Here is a 20,173-nt window from a genome sequence, read left to right as displayed (position 1 = left end):
GAGGAGTGACTTGGATGTGTTTCCACGTGTGGCAAGTCTTAAAAGGTCGAGATAAGAACAGGGAAGTGGCTAGATATATATACCGTGGGTAGCTGTGACTACCCCAATGAGGGATCCCATGCTAACACTCCCAGCTGCCATAAAACTGATTATCTTCATCATTGCAGGGTTTTTTTGCCCCAAGCTATGCAACCCGGCCCTCGGTTATGATAAAACGCGGGGAACAAAGCTTAATTGGAGAATGCGGGGAAGCTGTATACTGAGTAGATGGATCGGCTGTCATGACCGAGAGGCAATTCCAAGGAGAAAGTCAAAGACGAGGTCTATCTAGATTAATGACAGAAAATAAAATGAAGTCATACAGAAGGAAAAATAAGATCATGGTGGACAACTTACTCAAAAGCAAGTTTATGGCCCTGCTTCTGAAGTTCAAAGACCGCAATGCTGGCATATACCAGGTCTCCATCGAATTTTGGGGAAACCACGCTGATCCTCAATTGCGTAACGTCACCACCTGGGACGGGAAGAATTGGACCCGCCTTGGATCCAAATCTCCACAGACGAAAGCGTTGATGGTCTTAGACAGAGGATCGAGCAGTCCGCCAGCAACCCCCCGTGTGGTCCCACCCTCAAGGTATACCGTGGTAATATCGACGTGCCCACCCCTTGCAGTGGAAATGATGGTTACATCGGAAAAACCCCCTGCACCTAGGCTCTTCACCACAGAGACATGATAATCTCCGTCATCAAGGTCAAGGAGCCATTCAGTTGCCTCGTCGAGCTGGTTCAGGAGCAAGCTGAACAATTGTACCCGGACGCATATCGGTGCAAGTCCGGATCACATCGCGAAATCAGGGGAATTCCCAGGGTAGGCGGGATATAAGGTGCTGGTGCATAGATTGGAGGAAGCCATTAACACTCCACGTGGCGTTGAGTGACGCTAGCACTCAGCGGCCTTCTCTGCGGTCGGATCTCCAGAATTGCGGCCTGGGACTGCCTACGTACTGGGCTAGTGTGAGCGTCCACGCCATCTCCTGGTGCCCCGATCTGGACGATTCGGCTGAAGTCATGCGCGTCAACGACCCAATGTGCGCTCTCAACTGCAAATCCTATGTCGGTGCATTACAGCCGGGAGTGAGCCGGTTGATACTCGCTTGCGTCGAACATTCGCATGGACCATATGCATTGAATATCTCCGCATGATCGATCAATTAGTCAAGCGCGGCTGGCTTCACGGCTTCATTGAGGAATACTGGTGTTTTGAGAGATGCCACATCCTGTGCGAGAATGAGTGCAGCTAATGTTGATGTTAGACCAGCGCAGTCGACCTGGTATCGAGCCATAGCAAACCCAAGTTTCCAACCCGGTCCTGAACAGACACAATGATAAGGCAATCTCTATAGTGCCATGTGGTGTAAATACCCAGAATAAAAATATCAAAGGTGTATGCTGAGAATCGAACAGTGCGGGTACTCGGGTTGAGTCCGAACGTGGCGCCATATGCTGAAGGCTGGCACAAAAGCCTGAATGCGGAAGGATCGCACCATTGGGTACATCCGTACTGCCTGAGGTATAAATGATAAAGACCAAAATGTCGGCGGTAGCTGGGCCAGAAACCGTTTCGGTAGGCAACAATCCATTTATGAAGTCCCATTGACGTTTACAGTATGTATGTCAAGTTTGTTGAATCGAGCGGCATGCTTGTTTGTCGCCAAAACGATAGTCGCTTCCAGATCTTTCAGAATGAGAGTATTCCTGGACGTTGGTTGTTTGGTTCCCAATGGAACGACACAGTCTCGAGCCGGCAAGATTGCCAACTGAGGCACCACTGTCCATTTCGACTTATCAAACGCGTGGGAATCTTGGTCTCTGGTTGGACGCCAAGGCTAACAAGATAAACCGCAAGTTATTGGCGACATCGGCGAATTGCGTATACGTCAAATCGCCATCCCAGCCTTGGACAGCGAACGCGTCCGGTTGACAGAGGTCCTGTGTATATACCTTATCGTGAATGCGATAATCCATGTTGCGCGGGATGTCTCTGGCCCATTCACGGAGCTGACAACCTCTTATGGCGTGATAATATCGATCCCTCCCAGGGCGGAGTGTGATCCCGATCCCTTGACGATGCTGAGAAACGCCTGATCGAAAGACTGGGCCACAATTTCCACGGTGGCTGCTCTGATTCGCAAATCCCAGGAGTCGATCATTATCCCAAACTCTTCGCTGCCGATCTGGATGCTTATACAACTATGATCGCTCGGCGGCGTCGACCAGCCTAACACCGAAGCCCAATCCAGCCAGCTCGGTCAACGTCTTGCCCTTCAGACGGGCAAAGTTTCTCGACTCTGCATCATCAAGGCCAGTATAGTACTGATGGTCCAGGCTCTCCACAGAGTCGCACCGGGCTTGTACCAAGGCCTTCGACGCCTTTACAATCGGCGGAACCCTTACGCGACAGACAGCAGCATTGGGAAAAGTGCCAATAGTGTTATGGATTCCCTTCAGCGGCGCCTCACGTCCAGAGGCTGCGGAGGAAAAGCAAACATCTTCCAATCCCGTATATGATCGGAGAACTAGTCCCATGCGTCCGGCAAATGTTGCGGGAGTTTTACTAAACTTACCACAAAATCCTCCGAAGCTCTCGGAGTCCAGCGGAATATTAGTCCTAAATCCTAGTGGTGTGGAGGCCCTGGCGGCCGAGTGGGTCACAACAGAGTGGGAAGGAGGATGGTTGGGCCCCAGAAAGGTAGTCTGACCAGTCGGCCATCGAATCTTCCGCTGGGAGTTGTGGTTGGTAGTTGACAAAATCTGGGTAGTTCATTACCCATTCCTTTCTTCAATATCACTTGATCGAAATGCCCTTCACGGTTGGCACTTCCTATGGATGTCATAAGAAGGGCGGGATGGCGATTCGCTAGACGCCTTGGAGACGTGCAAAGTCAAGTTCGGTGCCTGAGCTCTCTTGTTCAATTGAACACAAAGGCGAATCGATACAAATCTGGATATACCACCTGAGCCACCAAAAAAAAAAAAAAAAAAAACCTTCCTGTCGGAGAGCGCACAAGAATACAGCTTCGACGTCGCGGAGAGGATCTGATGTTACTGTCCTGAGCCTAGACGAGACGAGATTGGCGAGTTCCGCATGAACAAGTTGAAGGTAAGGAAGTCGCTCATAGTCGCTTATGTCTGACTCGCGGCAATCAGTTCCTTCGAGCTGTCTGGTCCAAGAACCAAAGAGGCAGTGCTGCTGTTGATTCCAGAATGGCGCGATATCCGCCAAGCACGCGCTGGGAAGGCTCTGGAGCCCACCACTTTGAGATTGGTAACGTTTCTGAGTGTGATGATCCCTGAGGTCGAGCAGAATATAGTCGTAGTGTCTTGAATGGGACACAAGCCCCATGCGCGTCTCCTTCCCTCTTCGTAAAGTCCAATTGCATTCTCGCCTTCTTCCCTTTGCACGAATCGTCGCCTGATGATATCGCAACATCCCACAGCTGTTTATAGTTCAGCATCGTCCTGGACCCTGTCATTGAGGATAATACCAAATGAAAAAACACCACCGGACGATTTGCGTACTCTGGTAAGTGCGATAAACAGTGAAGCAGCGGCGAAATCTTCCGGCTGAGTGCGAAGGGCGTCATGGATAGATTCGTTCGCCAGCTGCGCGTGGCCTGCTGCGTCTGCTTCCAGAACAGCCAGGATCTCTCCGTAGTTGTTTCTACCATTTGTAACTGCACCCTTCCCTCTGTATCCGTTTCTCTTCTTCACCCCGTCTGAGTGCAAGGTCGGGACAGCGAATTCTCCGAAGGCCAACCTCAAGGAAGTATTTCCAAGCACCGCATTATCAAGGTCGCGTTGAAGTACATTCCGACTGAAGCGTTGGCGATGGCGCAGTGAAGGTCGCGCTGAAGATCGCGGGCGACGCACGTGCCTGCTAGACAAACACATTGTTGTTGCGAGGAGCCCATCCCCCTCATTTCCATCCCATTCCACACCTCATCTGTCCATCAATTTCTTCCCAATGCCATTGAGAACGGGGATCTCAACTCTGCGGTGCGCAAGATAGGTCCCAGCACCGGAGGTGAGTTTCAATTACCTGTTCCTGCGTTCTGTTGTGATTTTCGTACAATTGGACGGTAGCTTACGAGTGAGTGACTCTCGCGCGCTGAGAGTTTCTGCGCCGACTTAGGGGGGTTGCAAGGAGATCAGCGCTGTCTACAGGCTTATCCAGCGGCGCTAGGGATGTCGAGCACCCTGGAGTCTCGCTGCCTTCTTTCAGTTTCACCGATTGGCATAGCTCCCGGATGCTTGTCGCCTGGAGCATTCCATTAATATTGATGATACACCCCGCTTCCCCACAGCGAGCCACCTTAACAGAGAGTCCACTCGCTGCGCAAAAAATGATATGCCCAGCTTGATCTTTCCCACCGGACGGCGCAACATCTCTGCGCAAGTCCCTCGGACGTCCTGCTCGATTGCATCACTGGCCGTAATGGCCGTCTCTGACGACTCTGCAGTTGCCAGCTTACTATCTGTCGTTGCCACACTGTATTACCGTTCTAATCAAAACGTGAATTTGAAAAAAGGAAAAGAAGAAATTTCACGATTGTTTAAGCTGTCCTGATTCTACACAGAGGTATACCAAATGGGAACGATGTAGCTATTGACAGGACAGCCACGACTCATTCTCGAACTCGAATCAGGACCCGAAGAAGTCCACCTGCCAAAGCACATCGGACACATGCGGCAAGTCATCGATAAAGATACTATTACATCCATTGTCCATACACCGGAATAGTTCTATGCCCAGTTTGGCGAGGTCAATGCCCTTTGTCTCGCCCCGCCAGGCTGTCGATCACGCATCTCTGAAATGCGATCTGTGACTGCAACAGGCCCACTTGCGCTTCGACACATTTTTCGGGTGCCTACGGGTCACGGCACAGTGGGCCGGAGACAGGAAAGACGGAATTTACGAGAGATCTTGGACCTTGGTGCTCGCTAGCAAATGCCAGGCCTGTCCTAAACAAGTTGTGACAGTGCTGATGACTTCGTGCGTTGAGAACAGACAAACCACGTTGCTCGTAGCGGTCAGCAAAGTTTCGATTTTTCAGACATTGACGCCATGGCCATCATTTTTGCTTTTCTTTGGGTAGCACAGCAGCAGTTCCTCATCGTGACTGCACGAAGCACACAGAAGGAGCCTGCATGATCCCGCCTTGTTGCAGTACGATCACCTCGTTCTCCTGCTGTAAACTTCAGAGAAGGCATGATGACGGAATGACAAGGGACCTGATCGCCCCTAATGCGCCCGTGCCATGCGGTTCGATCAGCTCGGGAAGGTGAACAACATAAGTCTCGGGAGAACCGCCGTGATGGAATCCTGACCAGATGGATCCAGGCTGTCTTGACGCAATAGTGAGCATATTATCATATCCAAATTTATTCTTTTTTAACCCTCTTTTTCTTTTTCCATTTTAATTTCCATTTCCTTTTTTTTCTCTCGGGCGGAGGCGAGACCTAAAGGGCCAGAGCGACCTGCAGGATGAGGCAACGAACCCACTTCTGAGGGGTGTTTGTCAGAGGAACGACGATCAGCAAGTTCGACTACGACTAGAGTCCGCAAACTTGATGGTGGCGCCCAATGGGGAGCTGGCAGAGGTGCAGAACTCAAGCGCGAGAAACTCCGACTCCGTGTTTATTTTATTCCTTTTTTCTTTTACCGAAACGGAACCCAATGCTTTATCCCAATCCTGCTAGGGTGGACGCGCTGGGCCAATAGTTCGTTGCCATGCAGGCCGTGGCTCTCTATCCGCGCACAGGGTGGCTTGATTTGTGGACCAGCCCGTCCGGGGTTCCAGGCCAAAGAGTGGTCAATCTCAGGGACGGGAGCCATTGCGGGAACGCCCCAGGACTAGTCACGATTCACGAACCTCGTCTGCAAGCTTGCGCCGATCGTCCAAGACAGGGAATCCTGGCCATTCACCCGGTGTCTTCAAAGGTCTCTGCTTTTCCGATTCGAAGTGACCCAGCCTTCTGTGGAGCCGGAACTATGGGGAATCTTTCTGCCATCGCCAATCCATGGTCCGGTAACTCCAGTTCAGCTGAACCACCTTCGAGACACAGGCTTGGCCCCGCCAGCATTCGGCGCATCGTATCTTATACATACCAAGGTGTCTTGGAACCTGCGCCTTCAATAAGCCTCAGACCAAGTCCGCGTGCCGTTCTCCTGTCTCCCTGCAGTGCACTTTCCCGTCCATGTTCCCAACTTCTCGCAGCTTCCCTTGCAATTTCCCCCGTCCTGGTCGCCCTCTCCAATTCATCTTTGGTATTCACAGTTCAGACTCCCAAGCGGCTGAAAGAACCAGACCGCTCGCTAGACGGATTCTTCAACTTGATGTCAACCTGGCTCACCAAGAGCTTTTATCCGGACCATGGCAACATTCGAGAACCCTCTGTACAACGTACCGTCGTCCCCTTATGCAGACACATTCTGGACGGGCTGGAGTGTTAATTCTTCTCCCGTATCGAGCCAAGATGAGGGGAGTTTCGACATAGAATCAAACTGGCAGCAACATCTCTACACGATACAGGATTACTACTGCCTACCGCTCGATAGGTGGGCAGGCCAACCAACTACACCTGTCTGCAGCTATTCCCCTACGGATAGCTCATTTTCGATGGGACAATTCCGCGATAATTCACTCAATGTAACAAATTGGGTGCCAACGATCGATACATTCGCCGCACCAGTATTATCCGCAGCGCCGACCGCTCCTTCATGCACTCCTGAGCTCACGCCCCAATGCAACTCACTTCCCGACTACTCGAGCGCTTCGTCAGGAACAACAACACCAATCACCCAATCGCCCCCCACCGAGCCGGAAAACCCCCTACTCTCATCGGCCACCCCAATCACCAAAACCAACCGCGTCACAAAAACCACGATCCGATGCTGGGAGCACAGTTGCGGCGGTCGGGCATTCTCCTCTCTCGGGAACTACGAGCGACATCTCCGCGAGAAGAGCGGGCGAGCGAAGAGCTTCACATGCGAGCAGTGCGGCCAGCGCTTCACACGATCAACCGCAAAAAACAAACACATCAGGTACGGGCGGTGTCGGATGCAACAGGCTGGGCCCGCGTCTGGGTCCAAGAGCCGAGCAGTACCGAAATCGGGCTCTTCCCGGCACCGATAATCAGCTAGCCACCGACTTCATGCGACAACGCATACACATCACATATATACCCATGATTTGATTCGAAGAGCGTGCACATTGATAACCCCGACACCTCGAGCGCGGCGCAATCTTCAATCAGAGCGATAGTGACTTTTTATTTAACTATGGGGACAGGATACAATAGGAGTTTTGTATAGCAAGCAAGCGCTGCTGCTATAAACAGCCGAACAGGCTATTTATTGGAATCAAGGGCAATTAATACTATCTTGAAAGCGAGATTAAAAAACACTCAATCAAAATTTATATACTTTATTATCTCTTCGCATACCTTCAGACTCGTGGCCTCCGTAGCTAGACCAAATAGCGGTTCTGCTAAATTAGCTTCGTTCCGCGATCATGGTACGGATTTCGGGTCGCAGATGCTAGTTCCACGTCGACCACCGGGCCATGCGAGCCACGTGATGCCAAGTTCTTCTGACGAATAAGCGGGAACCCACTGCAGAACTGCAGCAGAGTGCGTCAGAAAAGGTGTCCAGCAGACACAGCGAGCCTGTGATTCTGGACTTCTTTGCGCCTGTGAAGTTCGTAAGCGGAGAGATATTCTGGATATGAGCATTCAGGAAGATATCGGCAAGAGTAATCTTTCGCCCGTGGGCTAGAGAGAACCGTGTCTGACATGGCGGGTCTCGAGAATACGACAATTCTACAGGTTTTCCTTTTCCCACATCGGCTGGAGAGTGCCGATACCCTGGACCGATGGGTTGTTGAATCTGGGACGGTGTTGGGAGAGTGAGCCGTGTTAGTGCTGGCGATCGTGTCATTATCAAGTCGGTGCGTGGCGATAGCCACTCTCCTCCTGTTTGTTTGCATATCCTCCATATTTTCTGCAAGAGAAAATCGTCGAGGGCAGCAGGTTTTCCTCTAGTATTCCTAGTTTTCTACGTATCCATCTTCTTACATCGTTCAGTTTACATCCTAATGGACGCCTGGTCCCGACACACAAAGACTTCAATCGCTGAAGGATCTCCGCAATTACCCTGCGCAGGCCATGGTAGACACTTCAACCCAGTTCACCAAGGTTGAGGCCATCTCCAACCCCTGCTCATAATCACTCTTCAATGAGAGGCTGTTTACTCGACGGCCCGAATCAAGTTCAGTTTCCACACCTGAGAAAAAATCACCGATAAAGTCGACCCGATTGACTTTCTTCCGGCGCAGTGGGTCCTGGCAGGATTAACTCCGATAGAGATCGAGTCCGATACACTGCGCAGATTCCGGTCATTGCAGATCCGAAGCAAAATGGCCATGTCGGAATCTGTGTTCGCTCTGGCACAATCCAAACAACCAATCAGGGCGCTTTCTGCTGGACCCATTCTAGGGCCAAATCCCGTCGGCTCATGGCTTGTCCAGACAGATGTCGAGAACGCCGTTTCTGCCACGCTGCGAGACATTTTTTGCGGGTGGTCTGAACCTGCTCCAGACCAGAGCAGACCAGACCCAAAGGGGTAATTGGTGGTATAAAGCGGTTGTTTATTGTTTCGGAAATGCAAGACATACCTGATGTCGTGGTAGTGCTGAGACGAGCACGGGGGAGACTATACTAAGGATAGACAATGGTGGTCCACGTATCCCGAACATCGTCCGGGATAGATGTGATGGTTCTCTTGCCTGAGATGAATGCCGTCAGCAAAGTCGATTTTGGTGATATGCATGGCATCCCGATACAGGTAAAGTGGACCGTGCCCTGCATTTGATCAACCACGAGGTGGCTCTGTGTTATGACCCGATCCATGCGCGGCCTGCAGCAGTACCCTGAATGCCGAGTATATGTACGTTTTACCCTTCTGGAATAGCCACGCGAGCGCGGGAAGATCGTGGTGAAACCGCGTACCATCGACACTGCATGAGTCTGGCCTCGAGGCGCAACGTGAAACTTCTAATTATTCGAACAGGCAGGGTATGCCTCATGTAGGCAACTGTTGATGCAAGCTTGGCTCTCAGATCCATTCTCCTCCAATAAACCTTCAAAGTCAATGCTGGGCTTGATGCAGTCTGTCCGTCTGGTTTCACACCTGCATATACCGCTTATAGGCGCCAGCCCTTGTACAGTGGTCTCGATCGGGCCAGGGCCAGACTCCACGATGCTGATTTTCTTTTGGTAGATCCCGTTACCTTCGACTGCCATGTATTTGCAACTTCTCCCAAGGGCGGGAATCACCGGATGAGGTGTTCCAGGAACTCAAATCGAGTCTGACACTGGCCAAGACCTGGCAAGATTGTAGAATCACGAAACCTGTGATGCCCCCGTGCCCCATATGCATCTGCAATGCAAAATCATCGGTTCCACCACGGGCTATTCTGAATAAGCGAGGCTTGAGTTCCCTGTCAAATTGACGATCAGGGGTAGGCAGTATCATTATTGCAATTTCTTTTTCCACATAGCAATAGCGAGTTTGCCGATCGGGTATGTGCAAACGGGAAGGCCTTGCATGCTTGCATGGGTATCGAATGACCATATGGGCGCAGTATGCGGGACGGCCACCTGCGTCAAAATTCACTTCACTCTTGGGTGATGCCATATAGTCTGTAGGACCTGTTTCAGTGTTAAACAATGAGGATATCTGATGATGGAAACCTAAGCGAAAAGGGAATTATGGTAGTGTTCGAATGACATCGACGCGAAAACTGGGCAAGCGACTCTCCCAGGACTTAGCACAGAAAGATAGATTTGTCCGGAAACATGCCCTTTCTGCTGTCACTTCAAAAATGTGGGTAGATTTTGCACAAACATAGCAACAGGTTCGTGTACGTATGGTATGTACGCTAAAAACTTTATATATATATCTATGCTTGGCAGTTGGAGATGTCTTTATAGTCGGATATGTCTCCCGATCCTCGGATAGCCCTCCGAAGACGACAAACCAAAAAGACCAATGGCAGCGCAAGAAGATATTGGAGACCGTGACTAAGTAGCAGACTAGATATCCCACTTTCCCGCGGATTTGAGTACCCCGCGATGTTGACGTTGTGCGCCTGGCGATAATAAGGTCCAAGCAAATAGCGGCGAAGAGTTGTCTGCAACAGGATTCAAAATATCGTGCCAAGTGGCTTCAGAGTTAATTGCGCACTCTAGTCCAAAGATATGGTTGAAGTGCATATCGCGGTGCTGGACACCGACGTTCCCTGTTATCGGGTGTACGCTAAACGGGGCCTATATAGCACCCAGTTTCGTCGACTGCTCCAGGCCGCTGCAGAGCGGATAAACAAGAGCGGACAGGAACTGAAACACGGCGAGATTCAGGTTCGGGTAACGGGGTTTGACGTCGTTGGCGGAGTGTTTCCTTCCCTGGAGTGCCTGCGAGTGGACACTGCAGCCGATGGCATCGTCTATACAGATACTCAACCACCCCCGATAGACGCCCTCCTTGTGACCGGCGCGGCCGCAGCAGCGTACGACGACCTGCACTGGATACCGCCTCTGCAGTCATATCTCCAGAAAGTGTATTCCGAGTTTCCTCTTGTGAGGATCTTTGGCTCGTGCTTTGGTCACCAACTTATCGGGCAAGCATTACTGGGGGCTGAGCCCGATGCGAAGGGCGATCAGCTATCTGGAAAGGCAGTCGTGAAGCTTATGCCAGACGGCCATGAAATCGGACCCCATCTGATAACATTGAACCCGAAGTTCGCACGCCGATTTGCACCTCTTCAACGGTTCTCGTCCACCAACCCGCTTCGTCTCCAGCTCATCCATGGTGATGCCGTGGTACCTTATCAGGAACTCAATGGGGAAAAGGGAACCACAGATGACTTTCTTGAGGGAAGCTGGATGAGTATCGGAACAACCGACCGCTGCTCTATCCAAGGGTTATACAACCCTGGTCGCGTCCTCACCCTGCAAGGCCACTTTGAGTACGATGCCTTTGCTACGGGGGAGTTATGTCATCAGTTTGCGAATACATTCAAGTGGTCGGAATCGCGACTGTCGGCGCACCTTGAGAAGATCTGGGAGTCTTCGAGGCACGGCATGGAGGATGACGATGACTCTGGTGCTGTAGCTGAAGCCGTGCTCTTGTTCTTTGCCGGGGAGGATTAGATTTGTGCATTGAGGTACATGAAAAGTTATAGATTTGTTAAAACTACATCGCTGTAATTAGAGTACGGATGGAAATGAAAATACGATTTAAATATTACAGAGTACACGAAGAATAAGGTCGAGTACGATATTGACATTCTCACATCATCGGCACGAAAGTGATGACCGCGAGAACTATGGAAAAAACAGGCAGTACACGAGGGCAACAGTTTCGAATTATCTAGCTTAACTAGAGAGTGTCAACGATATGTCTCCCCCCTGGGTGGAGATGAATAGGGCATATGCGGGGAGGGCGGGGTTGACAGCATCATGACATGGCATATTATTGTTAGCCATCGCCGCACCCTCTCGGTGACTTTCCGTCGTCACCTTAAGAAACTACTACCTTACTAGATTCCCTCGTCCTCGACAATCAACACGCCCTTTCGGTGACACCCCCGAGAGTCCGGCTCGTCGGGCCGTACCGTCATATACGACAGACAACCCATTCATTCTGTGGGCACTGTACAACATACAATATACATCACTAGTAAGATATGGGAATTGTTCCGGAGAAGGAATGTCAACAAAACTAAGCCAGTCACCATACTCGCGAGCCTTTCTCCGGTATGGACAATACAGTCGCAGTTCACGCCAGACTGTGCTCGCCAAAGCCAAATCGACCCTGGCTGGGGCTGGTGGTTCCAGGCCGTCAAAAAAGGAGACAGTGCTACCACCGCCACATTCCATGATACCGAATAAAATGCTCCTCCGGGGTCTACTGGTGGCTACAGTCTCGTCACATTCGTGGTTACTGCGCCCCGCGCTATGGGTGTTGTCGATGCTCAACCGTCCGAGGATATCATTACTCGATGTAGACAGGAACCCGGTGCTGCGGCAGATTGTCAAGAGGACGTTCTATAACCATTTCTGCGCGGGGGAGAATGGGGCGGAGGTGAGGGGCACGATTGGTAATATTAAGAATATGNGGTTCAAGGGGGTGATTTTGACTTATGCGAAGGAGATTGTTGTTGATGCGTCGGCTGGGAAGGAGAAGGATCAGACGGAGCGCCAGGATGTTGATTCGGAGTATACTGAGCATCCTGATATTACGGTGTGGAGTGGGGGTGTTTTGGAGACCGTGGAGATGGTGGATGAAGGGGATATTCTCGCTTTGAAGTATGATACATCACTGCAAAGAAGTGCTTGCTTTTGCTGATACCTCTACAGATTGACTGGCGCAGGTGCTCCCGCCATGCAGGCCCTGTCGTCTAACCAGCCACTACCTGAGCAGATGATGGTTGCGTTACGCAAGATCTGTTCCCGTGCTGTCGAGAGAAAAGCCCGTATCTTCGTGGATGCCGAACAGCAGTCTGTCCAAAAGGGCATTGACGCTGTTGCTTTGGACCTCATGCGGGAGTATAACAAGGGCGGAGTTGCGGTGGTGTATAACACGTATCAGGCGTACCTGAAATCCACATCCGCGAACCTGTTGTCTCACATGGACATAGCCGAGAAAGAGGGCTTCACTATTGGGGTCAAGCTCGTTCGTGGAGCATATATTGCGACAGAACCACGGGCCCTGATTCACGACACCAAGACCGAGACAGATGATATGTACAACAGCATAGCGGAGGGCATTATTCGTCGCGAGTATGGTCCTTTTGGGAATGCAGACAGAGCCTTCCCGCCGGCTCATTTATTTCTAGCAACCCATAACAAGGAGAGTGTACTCAAAGCCGACCAACTGATCCAGCGAGAGCTTACATCGGGACGACCAGCAACCCAGACACAGTACGGACAGCTACTTGGTATGGCGGACGGTGTCAGCTGTCGGCTTCTGCAGCTGGGAAAGGAGGATGCAGAGAGGATACCGCCGGACGTATTCAAGTGTCTTAGCTGGGGAACGTTGAAGGATTGCCTGTCTTATTTACTGCGCCGCGCGGTTGAAAATAGGGATGCTGTCGAGAGAACAAGGGAGGAATATTTACTTCTCAGGAAGGAAACGCTGCGTCGGCTGAAGAGAGGTTTTATGTAGCCAGCTGATGAATACCGCCAACCCACTACTTAAATATTGATTCCATATCATCGTAGCTAGTGCATCAAGTAACATCGTCCCGATCAAATGTCGGGCTTGGGCGGCACTGCGCATCAAAGTAGGGATAGCATGCAAACCTAGTAAAGAGGATGAATAATAATATTACGACGACGATAGTTATATCCCGACATACCAAGTATAAATCTACTGTACTGATCTCGGTCGTTTCACCCGAAGGCAACACGCCCTTTTGGAGACAAGGCCGAAACAATACCCTAGTCAAATAACATGCAAGCTAGAACCTCAGCTTCAATCACGCATCGCGCAACGCACGCAATACGTCAGGTCTTCGGAAGTCGAAGGTACAGTATTAAATTGACCAGTGGACTGGACGGAGACCGCGAAGGGTGTGGCAGCTGGAGCAGCCGGGGGCGTTGCGCAGGTGCTTATCGGCGAGGAACAATCGCATTGAGCACATCAGCCCTACCGTATGTTCCGACAGTTAACAATGCTAATAGGACAGCCTTTTGATTCGTAACACATTCTCCTATGATATTGTTGACGAAAAGCGATTCGGCTGACACTTGGAGATATTGTCAAGGTCCGACTCCAGACACAGGCCGGAGCTCAGCGCTGTTGGTGGCACGTCGCACCTAGACACAAGAAGAGCCGCTCGCGTTCTATAAGCTCACCGCAGTCCAATCTTACCAGTTTACACCACTGACGTAGTATATTCAGGGAACGCTGGTCCCGTTGTTAGGAGTCGGCGCCTGCGTGAGTCAGCATAAGATAAGTCTTTCGCAGTACATCTTCTACGGTATACTCATGTGAAAACAGGCCATCCAATTTGGTGCATTTAACGCCGTCCGCCACCTCATCGAGCACTACGGAATACGTACAGCAATCGCCAAACCGACCACCGACATGGTGGCGGTGCAGATCTGTCGCTGCCCCAGTTTTATATCGTCGGTGCTTCGGCGGGCGTGGCCAATAGCGTTGGCTCGGGCCCTGTCGAGCACATCAGAATTTAGAATCCGGCTTCAGACACAGCCCAGCCTCGTGAAAGGGATAGGAGGCTGTATTCTATTTCTGGACCTTGGTATTGCGTGCGGAAGATTGTCCGGACCTGGGTTGCGCCTGGGTTGTATGTATCGCGGGCAGGTTGGTTCCTTGTTGCGTGAGGTCCATGGCTACGGGGTGTGGTTTGCGGCGTACGAGGGTCTTTTGGGAGTTTTGCAGGAGAGGGAGCAGAAGACGCGTGCATAGCTTAGTAGTGGCGGATTGCGCTGTGTGGAGGTTTAGCTGGGGATGCGTTGTGGTTGTTGAGCCATCGCTGGACGTCGTTAAGAGTAAGATGCAGGGTGATGGGCTTGGGCCGGAGCAGCGTTCTCGCTATGCCTTTCGGGCTACTTGGGAGACTGTCGGTGTGCGCGGGCTCTTCCAGGGTCTTGGGCAGCCTTTTTGAGAGCGATGCCTGTCTCTGCTGGGACTGCGATGTAGGGCTAGGATGAACCGTGACTGTGACTGTTAGGGTGGGGTTTGCTAACAGCTCGATAGGGTTGAGGTAGTGCCCAAGTTCCTTGGCTAGTCTGCATATTCAGTTGGCTAGACTGGTCTGGTACCGAATAAAATTGTCTCCGTTGCTTTCAGGGACATTATACTTTTTTGTCTTTTTTAAGGGTTCTGTTGTGTAGATACGCCACTGTGTGAATGTCGAGGCCGACGTTACCCGACCAAACCCCACGTTCCGCACAAACCAGACGATCAGGGGATTCTGGAAGCATAATCTGGAACGGAGGAATCTTCCAATGAGATTTGCTCGGTGCTACATCTGTCGCGAGGAGTTGCCTTCTACATCCCACAAACGCCGAGACATAGTAGTAGCCGCTCACAGAACGTCAATATCGGAGTGTCGGTGTTGCAATATAATCAAGCACTCGATTAATACCGCCGTTCTTCAACATTCATTAGCGCTATGATTCAACAGCATCTCACACATGGCGATCCCCCGGTGTTGTGCGCTCGGTTGTAGGACCCGCCAGAACTCCACCGGTGTGTCGATATCCGGCACCGGCCCGGTTACAAAGGCTTCGCTTGTTCCCTGCAGAGGTCATACCAAAGATCTCAAATGTTTCTCAATAACGCTGTATACACTCTCGCGATATACTGAACACTGAGCACCACTGATACAAACACCACTGGAACTGAGAACGCAATCTGCCGGCAGCCTCTTGATTGCAGATAGAATGGCACCATCACCACGCGACTCTCCGGGAGAGAAGCTACACCAGAGTCTCACTATCGATGCCCTTGCTGCATTTGCTGCTGCAGTGCTGGTTACGCCAGCCGTGACGGTCATGGACAGGTGCGTTCACCACGGGCGATAGATACCGCCGTTTGAGACCTCCCACTAAATCACCCCAGGGTCGTCGTGGAGAAGTCGTGCACTGTTCGGCCCACAATGGATATTTTGAAGAAACATGCAAAATCACTATTCCAGAAACCGCGCCTCTTTGCATCATCGCGGCCGTGCCTGCTGGTGTTCGGTCTGTATTTTGGCACATACGGCACAGCCAACTTCGCCACCTCGATAGCACACTCCGGGTTCCTGGACCTGGAACCGGCAGCTGCCAACACATTAACCGTCTTGGCGACATTATCCGCAAATGTCCCTCTGGGGATCTACAAGGACACTGTCTTTGCCCGGCTGTTTGGGTGCCCTAAATTACCGGGTCCGGCACCCGGCAAGCCGCTGCCGATCTCCATCCCTCCACCAACGCCCCGGACGCCTCTTTCCACTTACATCGGCTTCCTCGTCCGCGACATCATCACCATTCACACCTCCTTCACCCTCCCGGCTACCTTATCCTCCTCCATTCCCGACTCACTACTCCCAGACCCGCAATCTAAGGCTGTGCTGGCGCAGCTGTTCGTGCCCGTGCTGGGCCAGATTGTGAACACGCCAATCCACCTCGTCGCCCTTGCAATCTATAACAAGCAGGGCTCTCTCACCATGTCCGAGGCTTTAACGACGTTACGAATGAATTTGATTCCTGCGTCCCTGACGCGCATGATGCGCATCATCCCGGCTTTTGGGTTCGGGACCCTCACGAATAATGAAGTCCGCCTGGCGTTATTGGATAGACTGGATACCGCGGAGGATTTGAGAGGGAATGATTGACTGATAGAATATAGGATAAATGATAAATTATTTGGCCCTGGTGGCTTTTTTCGATTTTTCTTTTCTTTTTTCGGTTGGATTGACCCCTTAACAACATTTGCTGTCGGACAAGGCGAATACTACCGGGACAGCTGTTCCGGTTAAATGTTATGGCTGGCAAGCTAGGCTGATTAAGACTTACATACTTTAACCCATAATGTGTACGAAGTGTGCCTTGCCTGGAATGCGGATTCGTTAAATTTGAGTGCCGGCGCACTCCGACCCCTGTAGCCTCTTGCGCAGAGGAGCTGTTGGGGCGCTCTCGCTGATGGTTCCATCGAATGATATATGCCAAATGGTTGGCGTACGGAGCTGGCGATGAATTGGGATTCTGCGTCGAGACAACCCGTGCTCAAGGCGTCTACGCGGCGCGGTGTTGCGTATACCAAGTGAGATGGGATGTACCGCTGGGCGTTCAACATCGAATCAGTGTGCTGAAATGGAATGGAACTGTTATCATGACTGACTAGGAGTTAGCCTTGCCGTTGTCGTTGGATTAAAAGCTTGCATACATCTCGGTGACAGCTGCGGCAATGGCGGTGATGTGACCGACGACACTGGTAGGCAGAACTAGGGCAAGGCTGCCTAAATAGGATTTGCTCCCACCAGGCTGTGCAGGTCTGTGGCTAGTGTTGGATTTGATATTTTATCCAATGGAGGAGTAGGTTAGTGAATGCCACAGTCAACATGCGTGAATCTGATGGCTGTGCCACACACCACCAACCCCCAACAAACACAACACAACAAACACAAACAACAGAGACTACTCTACTATCCACTCGCTCTTCAGAGCCTCTTCTTTCGTCATCGGCTTGGTTCCCCTGCAATTATCTGCCTCGTGGTATAAAGCGTGCCATTCCTCTCCCATCCCTGATATCAACAATACATTTCTTCCATTCTTACTCCAAGCTCGAAAGTCTAATCCTTCGTTATCAGAATGCAGATGAAAGCGAACATGGCCGTCAAGGCTGCCAGCGATCTTCACAATGAGAAGAGAGCGAAGGTTCTCGAGATCATTGACAAGCTGCGTGAGCTTGGTGTCAGCGAGAGCGTGTCTCTCCCACAGGTATGCATAACTCCAGTACCTTGAACACGAGGGAATCGCTAAAACAGCACAGCTCGTCGTAGTCGGTGATCAGTCTAGCGGCAAGTCGTCTCTCTTGGAGGGTCTAACTGGCCTGTCCTTCCCAGTGGCTAGCGACCTGTGCACTCGTTTCGCTACGCAGATCGTCCTCCGCCGTACTTCGTCCGATGAGGCGGGTGCGAAAATAACCATCATTCCTGGCCCAGCTGCTCAGCAGGATGAGGCTCAGGAGGAGAAACTCAAGTCGTTCGAGACAGTTTTGGAGGCCGATAAGTTTGATAGCGATGAGTTCGGGCGCGTCTTTGACCAGGTACGTGCTTTGCATTCTTACTTTGTGTGTTATGCTGACAGTTTCCAGGCTGCGGAGGCCATGGGTATACCAGGACCAGGTACTACTGACCTTGAGAGCATTGAAAAGAGATTCTCCGATGATATTCTCAAGATCGAGCTGTCTGGTCCTGACCACCACCATCTGAGCGTGGTTGACGTCCCCGGCTTGTTTCACAGTATGTTGTCCTCGATCATGTTTTCTCAGCTACTGACCTCGACAGATCCTACCAAGTATCAGACGGAGGAAGACAAAGGTATTATCCGTAGCTTAATCCAGAACTACATCGTGGACAAGAGAACCATTATCCTGTTTGTCCTCCCGGCCGTCTGCAAAGAAAGTAGCTAACCATGTCTAGTGCCGTTATGGACGCCAGAAACAACCTCGCCAACCAGGGAGTGTACGTATACATTTTCAATACCTGGTGTTACCTGCTAACTTTGTCAGGTTCTCGATGGCTCGTGCTGCCGACCCAGCAGGCAAACGTACGGTCGGAATCATAACCAAGTGTGACGCCGTGGAAGAAGGTGATGAAGCAGGGGTACGTCTTCCGGTCCGTTTATGGATACCTAGCTAATACGCAAACAGGTAATCCGCATCGCCAAAAACGAAGTCGAGAAACTCACGCATGGCTGGTTCGCGGTGAAGAACCGATCCACCCAGGAGATCAAGGAGGGAATCACCATCGATGGCAGACACCGAAAGGAGAGGGAGTTCTTCTCCACCACTGCGCCTTGGACTGAGCTCCCGAAGGACCGAGTGGGAATTTATGCCTTGAAGAGGTTCCTTGGGGAATTACTCTATGAGCATATCAAGAGCGAATTCCCCAATGTCACCAAAGACATTGAGGGCTCGCTGGCAGTCACCGAGAAAGACCTCGAGCTTCTCGGTCCTTCACGCCAGACAGCGATTGATCAGCGACGTTTCCTTACACGCACGGCAAACCTGTATCAGAGAGGAGTGGACGACGCACTAAGTGGCAACTACGACGTTAGTCTCTTAGCTGACAGCGCTTTAAAGCTTCGGATGCATGTTCGAGAGCTGGGTGACGGTTTCTCAAAGGCCCTGGCAAAGAGTGGCCATTCCAAGGTATTCCGTACGCCCAGTGGAGAGCTCGACGCAGAGTACACCAGATTCGGAAAGGAAAACCGAAAATCCAAAGTGCATTGCGACAGCGAAGAAGATATCACCACCTGGATCCGCCGAGCATATCGTGATTCTCGTGGAACCGAACTACCTGGGACCGTCAACCCGCGTGTCCTCGAACGCCTCTTCCGGCAGCAGTCAAGCCCCTGGAGCGGAATTGCCCTGATTTATATCGGCAGGGTAAGTGAAGCTGTCAAAACGTTCAATCAAGACATTCTAGGAGCAATAGTCCGCGATAAGGACGTAAGAGAACGATTGCTCTCTCGCCTGGAGCGTATACAGGACGCCACCAACGTCAAGGCGAAGAAGGCATTCGAAGAGATGCTTAATGACGAAAGAGGGGGCATCTTACAAACTGTGAACCACTACTACGCAGAAACCCTGAATGCTATTCGAGACGAGCGAGTGCGCGCACGGCTGCAGGGCATGGGATTCGGCGACACAGGCTACGCAACCGTCAACCTCACCCAGGTGATGCAGGGCATCCATCTCAGCAACGAGGACCAAGCAGTGAATGATATTCATGATATCCTCAAGGCATACTACAAGGTTGCACTTAAGAGGTTCGCTGACAATGTGGTCATCCAAATTGTCGAGCGCCATATCTTGGGTCGTGATGGTCCTGTTAGAGCGCTATGCTCAGACATGGTGAATGATCTCGATGACACTGAGTTATTGGAGATTGCTGGAGAGAAGTTCCTGACCTCAAGTATGCGCAACGAGATGACCGCGAAGCGTGAACGCTTCCTGTCTGCCCTTGAAATCGCAAAGGAGGCTGGTATTTAATGGACTTGGCGGCAGACTGTTTGGACTGGGTTTGGTCAAGAAATTTGTGTTGGATTATTTTCATGATGTTAACAATCACTGAACTTTCATAACCTAGACTAGAATGTGTCAATTATACTAGGTATCTGTTTCTAATTCCAATGTCAAACTGCAATTTTCCGAAAAGGCATCGCGGGATAACCTCGGCTACTGCAAGAAGCCAAACAGCTCTTGAATTATGGAACCAACTAACTAATTTTGGCCGCCTGGTTAGTATCTCGTAATAGCTATAGCCAATTAATGAAGTTGAATTAAATTGACGCGTTCTATAACTATCCAAAC

The 20,173-nt window shown here is 51.1% G+C and overlaps 9 protein-coding genes across 9 annotated transcripts; 7 read left to right on the top strand and 2 right to left on the bottom strand.

Annotated features, from left to right (window-relative positions):
- Positions 1 to 281: 281 nt before the first annotated feature.
- ASPSYDRAFT_28966 (uncharacterized protein) lies at positions 282 to 1,386 on the top strand (the record flags this gene model as incomplete). Its single annotated transcript, XM_040844581.1, has 4 exons — positions 282 to 634; positions 727 to 868; positions 979 to 1,134; positions 1,216 to 1,386. 4 exons carry the CDS (start codon positions 282 to 284, stop codon positions 1,384 to 1,386), a joined length of 822 nt encoding a protein of 273 aa, XP_040704232.1.
- An 864-nt stretch (positions 1,387 to 2,250) lies between these two features.
- Positions 2,251 to 2,586, bottom strand: ASPSYDRAFT_87010 (uncharacterized protein; the record flags this gene model as incomplete). The annotated part of the gene is made up of 1 exon (XM_040851763.1): positions 2,251 to 2,586. The coding sequence occupies one exon, from the start codon at positions 2,584 to 2,586 to the stop codon at positions 2,251 to 2,253; it is 336 nt and encodes a 111-aa protein (XP_040704231.1).
- A 298-nt stretch (positions 2,587 to 2,884) lies between these two features.
- On the bottom strand, positions 2,885 to 4,179 carry ASPSYDRAFT_731608 (uncharacterized protein). The gene is made up of 2 exons (XM_040850699.1): positions 3,546 to 4,179; positions 2,885 to 3,497 (listed from the first exon to the last, which is right to left on the bottom strand). Exons 1-2 carry the CDS (start codon positions 3,949 to 3,951, stop codon positions 3,184 to 3,186), a joined length of 720 nt encoding a protein of 239 aa, XP_040704230.1. The 5' UTR covers positions 3,952 to 4,179; the 3' UTR covers positions 2,885 to 3,183.
- Positions 4,180 to 6,950: 2,771 nt separating this feature from the next.
- ASPSYDRAFT_118118 (uncharacterized protein) lies at positions 6,951 to 7,121 on the top strand (the record flags this gene model as incomplete). The annotated part of the gene is made up of 1 exon (XM_040840367.1): positions 6,951 to 7,121. A coding segment is annotated over one exon (171 nt), but the record flags the coding sequence as incomplete, so codon positions are not given.
- A 3,093-nt stretch (positions 7,122 to 10,214) lies between these two features.
- On the top strand, positions 10,215 to 11,343 carry ASPSYDRAFT_173011 (uncharacterized protein). The gene has a single exon (XM_040843432.1). The coding sequence runs from the start codon at positions 10,321 to 10,323 to the stop codon at positions 11,269 to 11,271; it is 951 nt and encodes a 316-aa protein (XP_040704228.1). The 5' UTR covers positions 10,215 to 10,320; the 3' UTR covers positions 11,272 to 11,343.
- Positions 11,344 to 11,998: 655 nt separating this feature from the next.
- On the top strand, positions 11,999 to 13,288 carry ASPSYDRAFT_55994 (uncharacterized protein; the record flags this gene model as incomplete). The annotated part of the gene is made up of 2 exons (XM_040849135.1): positions 11,999 to 12,429; positions 12,481 to 13,288. 2 exons carry the CDS (start codon positions 11,999 to 12,001, stop codon positions 13,286 to 13,288), a joined length of 1,239 nt encoding a protein of 412 aa, XP_040704227.1.
- A 288-nt stretch (positions 13,289 to 13,576) lies between these two features.
- On the top strand, positions 13,577 to 14,753 carry ASPSYDRAFT_55993 (uncharacterized protein; the record flags this gene model as incomplete). Its single annotated transcript, XM_040849134.1, has 5 exons — positions 13,577 to 13,628; positions 13,672 to 13,721; positions 14,027 to 14,062; positions 14,126 to 14,518; positions 14,616 to 14,753. The coding sequence occupies 5 exons, from the start codon at positions 13,577 to 13,579 to the stop codon at positions 14,751 to 14,753; spliced, it is 669 nt and encodes a 222-aa protein (XP_040704226.1).
- Positions 14,754 to 15,309: 556 nt separating this feature from the next.
- On the top strand, positions 15,310 to 16,516 carry ASPSYDRAFT_173008 (uncharacterized protein). Its single transcript, XM_040843431.1, has 2 exons — positions 15,310 to 15,653; positions 15,713 to 16,516. The coding sequence occupies exons 1-2, from the start codon at positions 15,535 to 15,537 to the stop codon at positions 16,467 to 16,469; spliced, it is 876 nt and encodes a 291-aa protein (XP_040704225.1). The 5' UTR covers positions 15,310 to 15,534; the 3' UTR covers positions 16,470 to 16,516.
- Positions 16,517 to 17,451: 935 nt separating this feature from the next.
- ASPSYDRAFT_55991 (dynamin family protein) lies at positions 17,452 to 19,852 on the top strand (the record flags this gene model as incomplete). The annotated part of the gene is made up of 7 exons (XM_040849133.1): positions 17,452 to 17,574; positions 17,627 to 17,902; positions 17,951 to 18,098; positions 18,144 to 18,231; positions 18,279 to 18,320; positions 18,368 to 18,461; positions 18,509 to 19,852. 7 exons carry the CDS (start codon positions 17,452 to 17,454, stop codon positions 19,850 to 19,852), a joined length of 2,115 nt encoding a protein of 704 aa, XP_040704224.1.
- Positions 19,853 to 20,173: the final 321 nt, after the last annotated feature.

Source organism: Aspergillus sydowii, assembly GCF_001890705.1.
Source record: "Aspergillus sydowii CBS 593.65 unplaced genomic scaffold ASPSYscaffold_3, whole genome shotgun sequence".
Lineage (NCBI taxonomy): Eukaryota > Fungi > Ascomycota > Eurotiomycetes > Eurotiales > Aspergillaceae > Aspergillus > Aspergillus sydowii.
The sequence above is the reverse complement of the archived record's forward strand: the minus strand, read 5'-3'. Positions and strand labels throughout refer to the sequence as shown.

Coding starts and splice junctions, on each gene's coding strand:
- ASPSYDRAFT_731608 (XM_040850699.1), bottom strand. CDS start 3,951: ATGTGTTTGTCTAGCAGGCACGTGCGTCGCCCGCGATCTTCAGCGCGA. Junction 3,498..3,545: donor CGGTGGTGTTTTTTCATTTG/GTATTATCCTCA, acceptor AACTATAAACAG/CTGTGGGATGTTGCGATATC.
- ASPSYDRAFT_173011 (XM_040843432.1), top strand. CDS start 10,321: ATGGTTGAAGTGCATATCGCGGTGCTGGACACCGACGTTCCCTGTTAT.
- ASPSYDRAFT_173008 (XM_040843431.1), top strand. CDS start 15,535: ATGGCACCATCACCACGCGACTCTCCGGGAGAGAAGCTACACCAGAGT. Junction 15,654..15,712: donor GCCGTGACGGTCATGGACAG/GTGCGTTCACCA, acceptor AAATCACCCCAG/GGTCGTCGTGGAGAAGTCGT.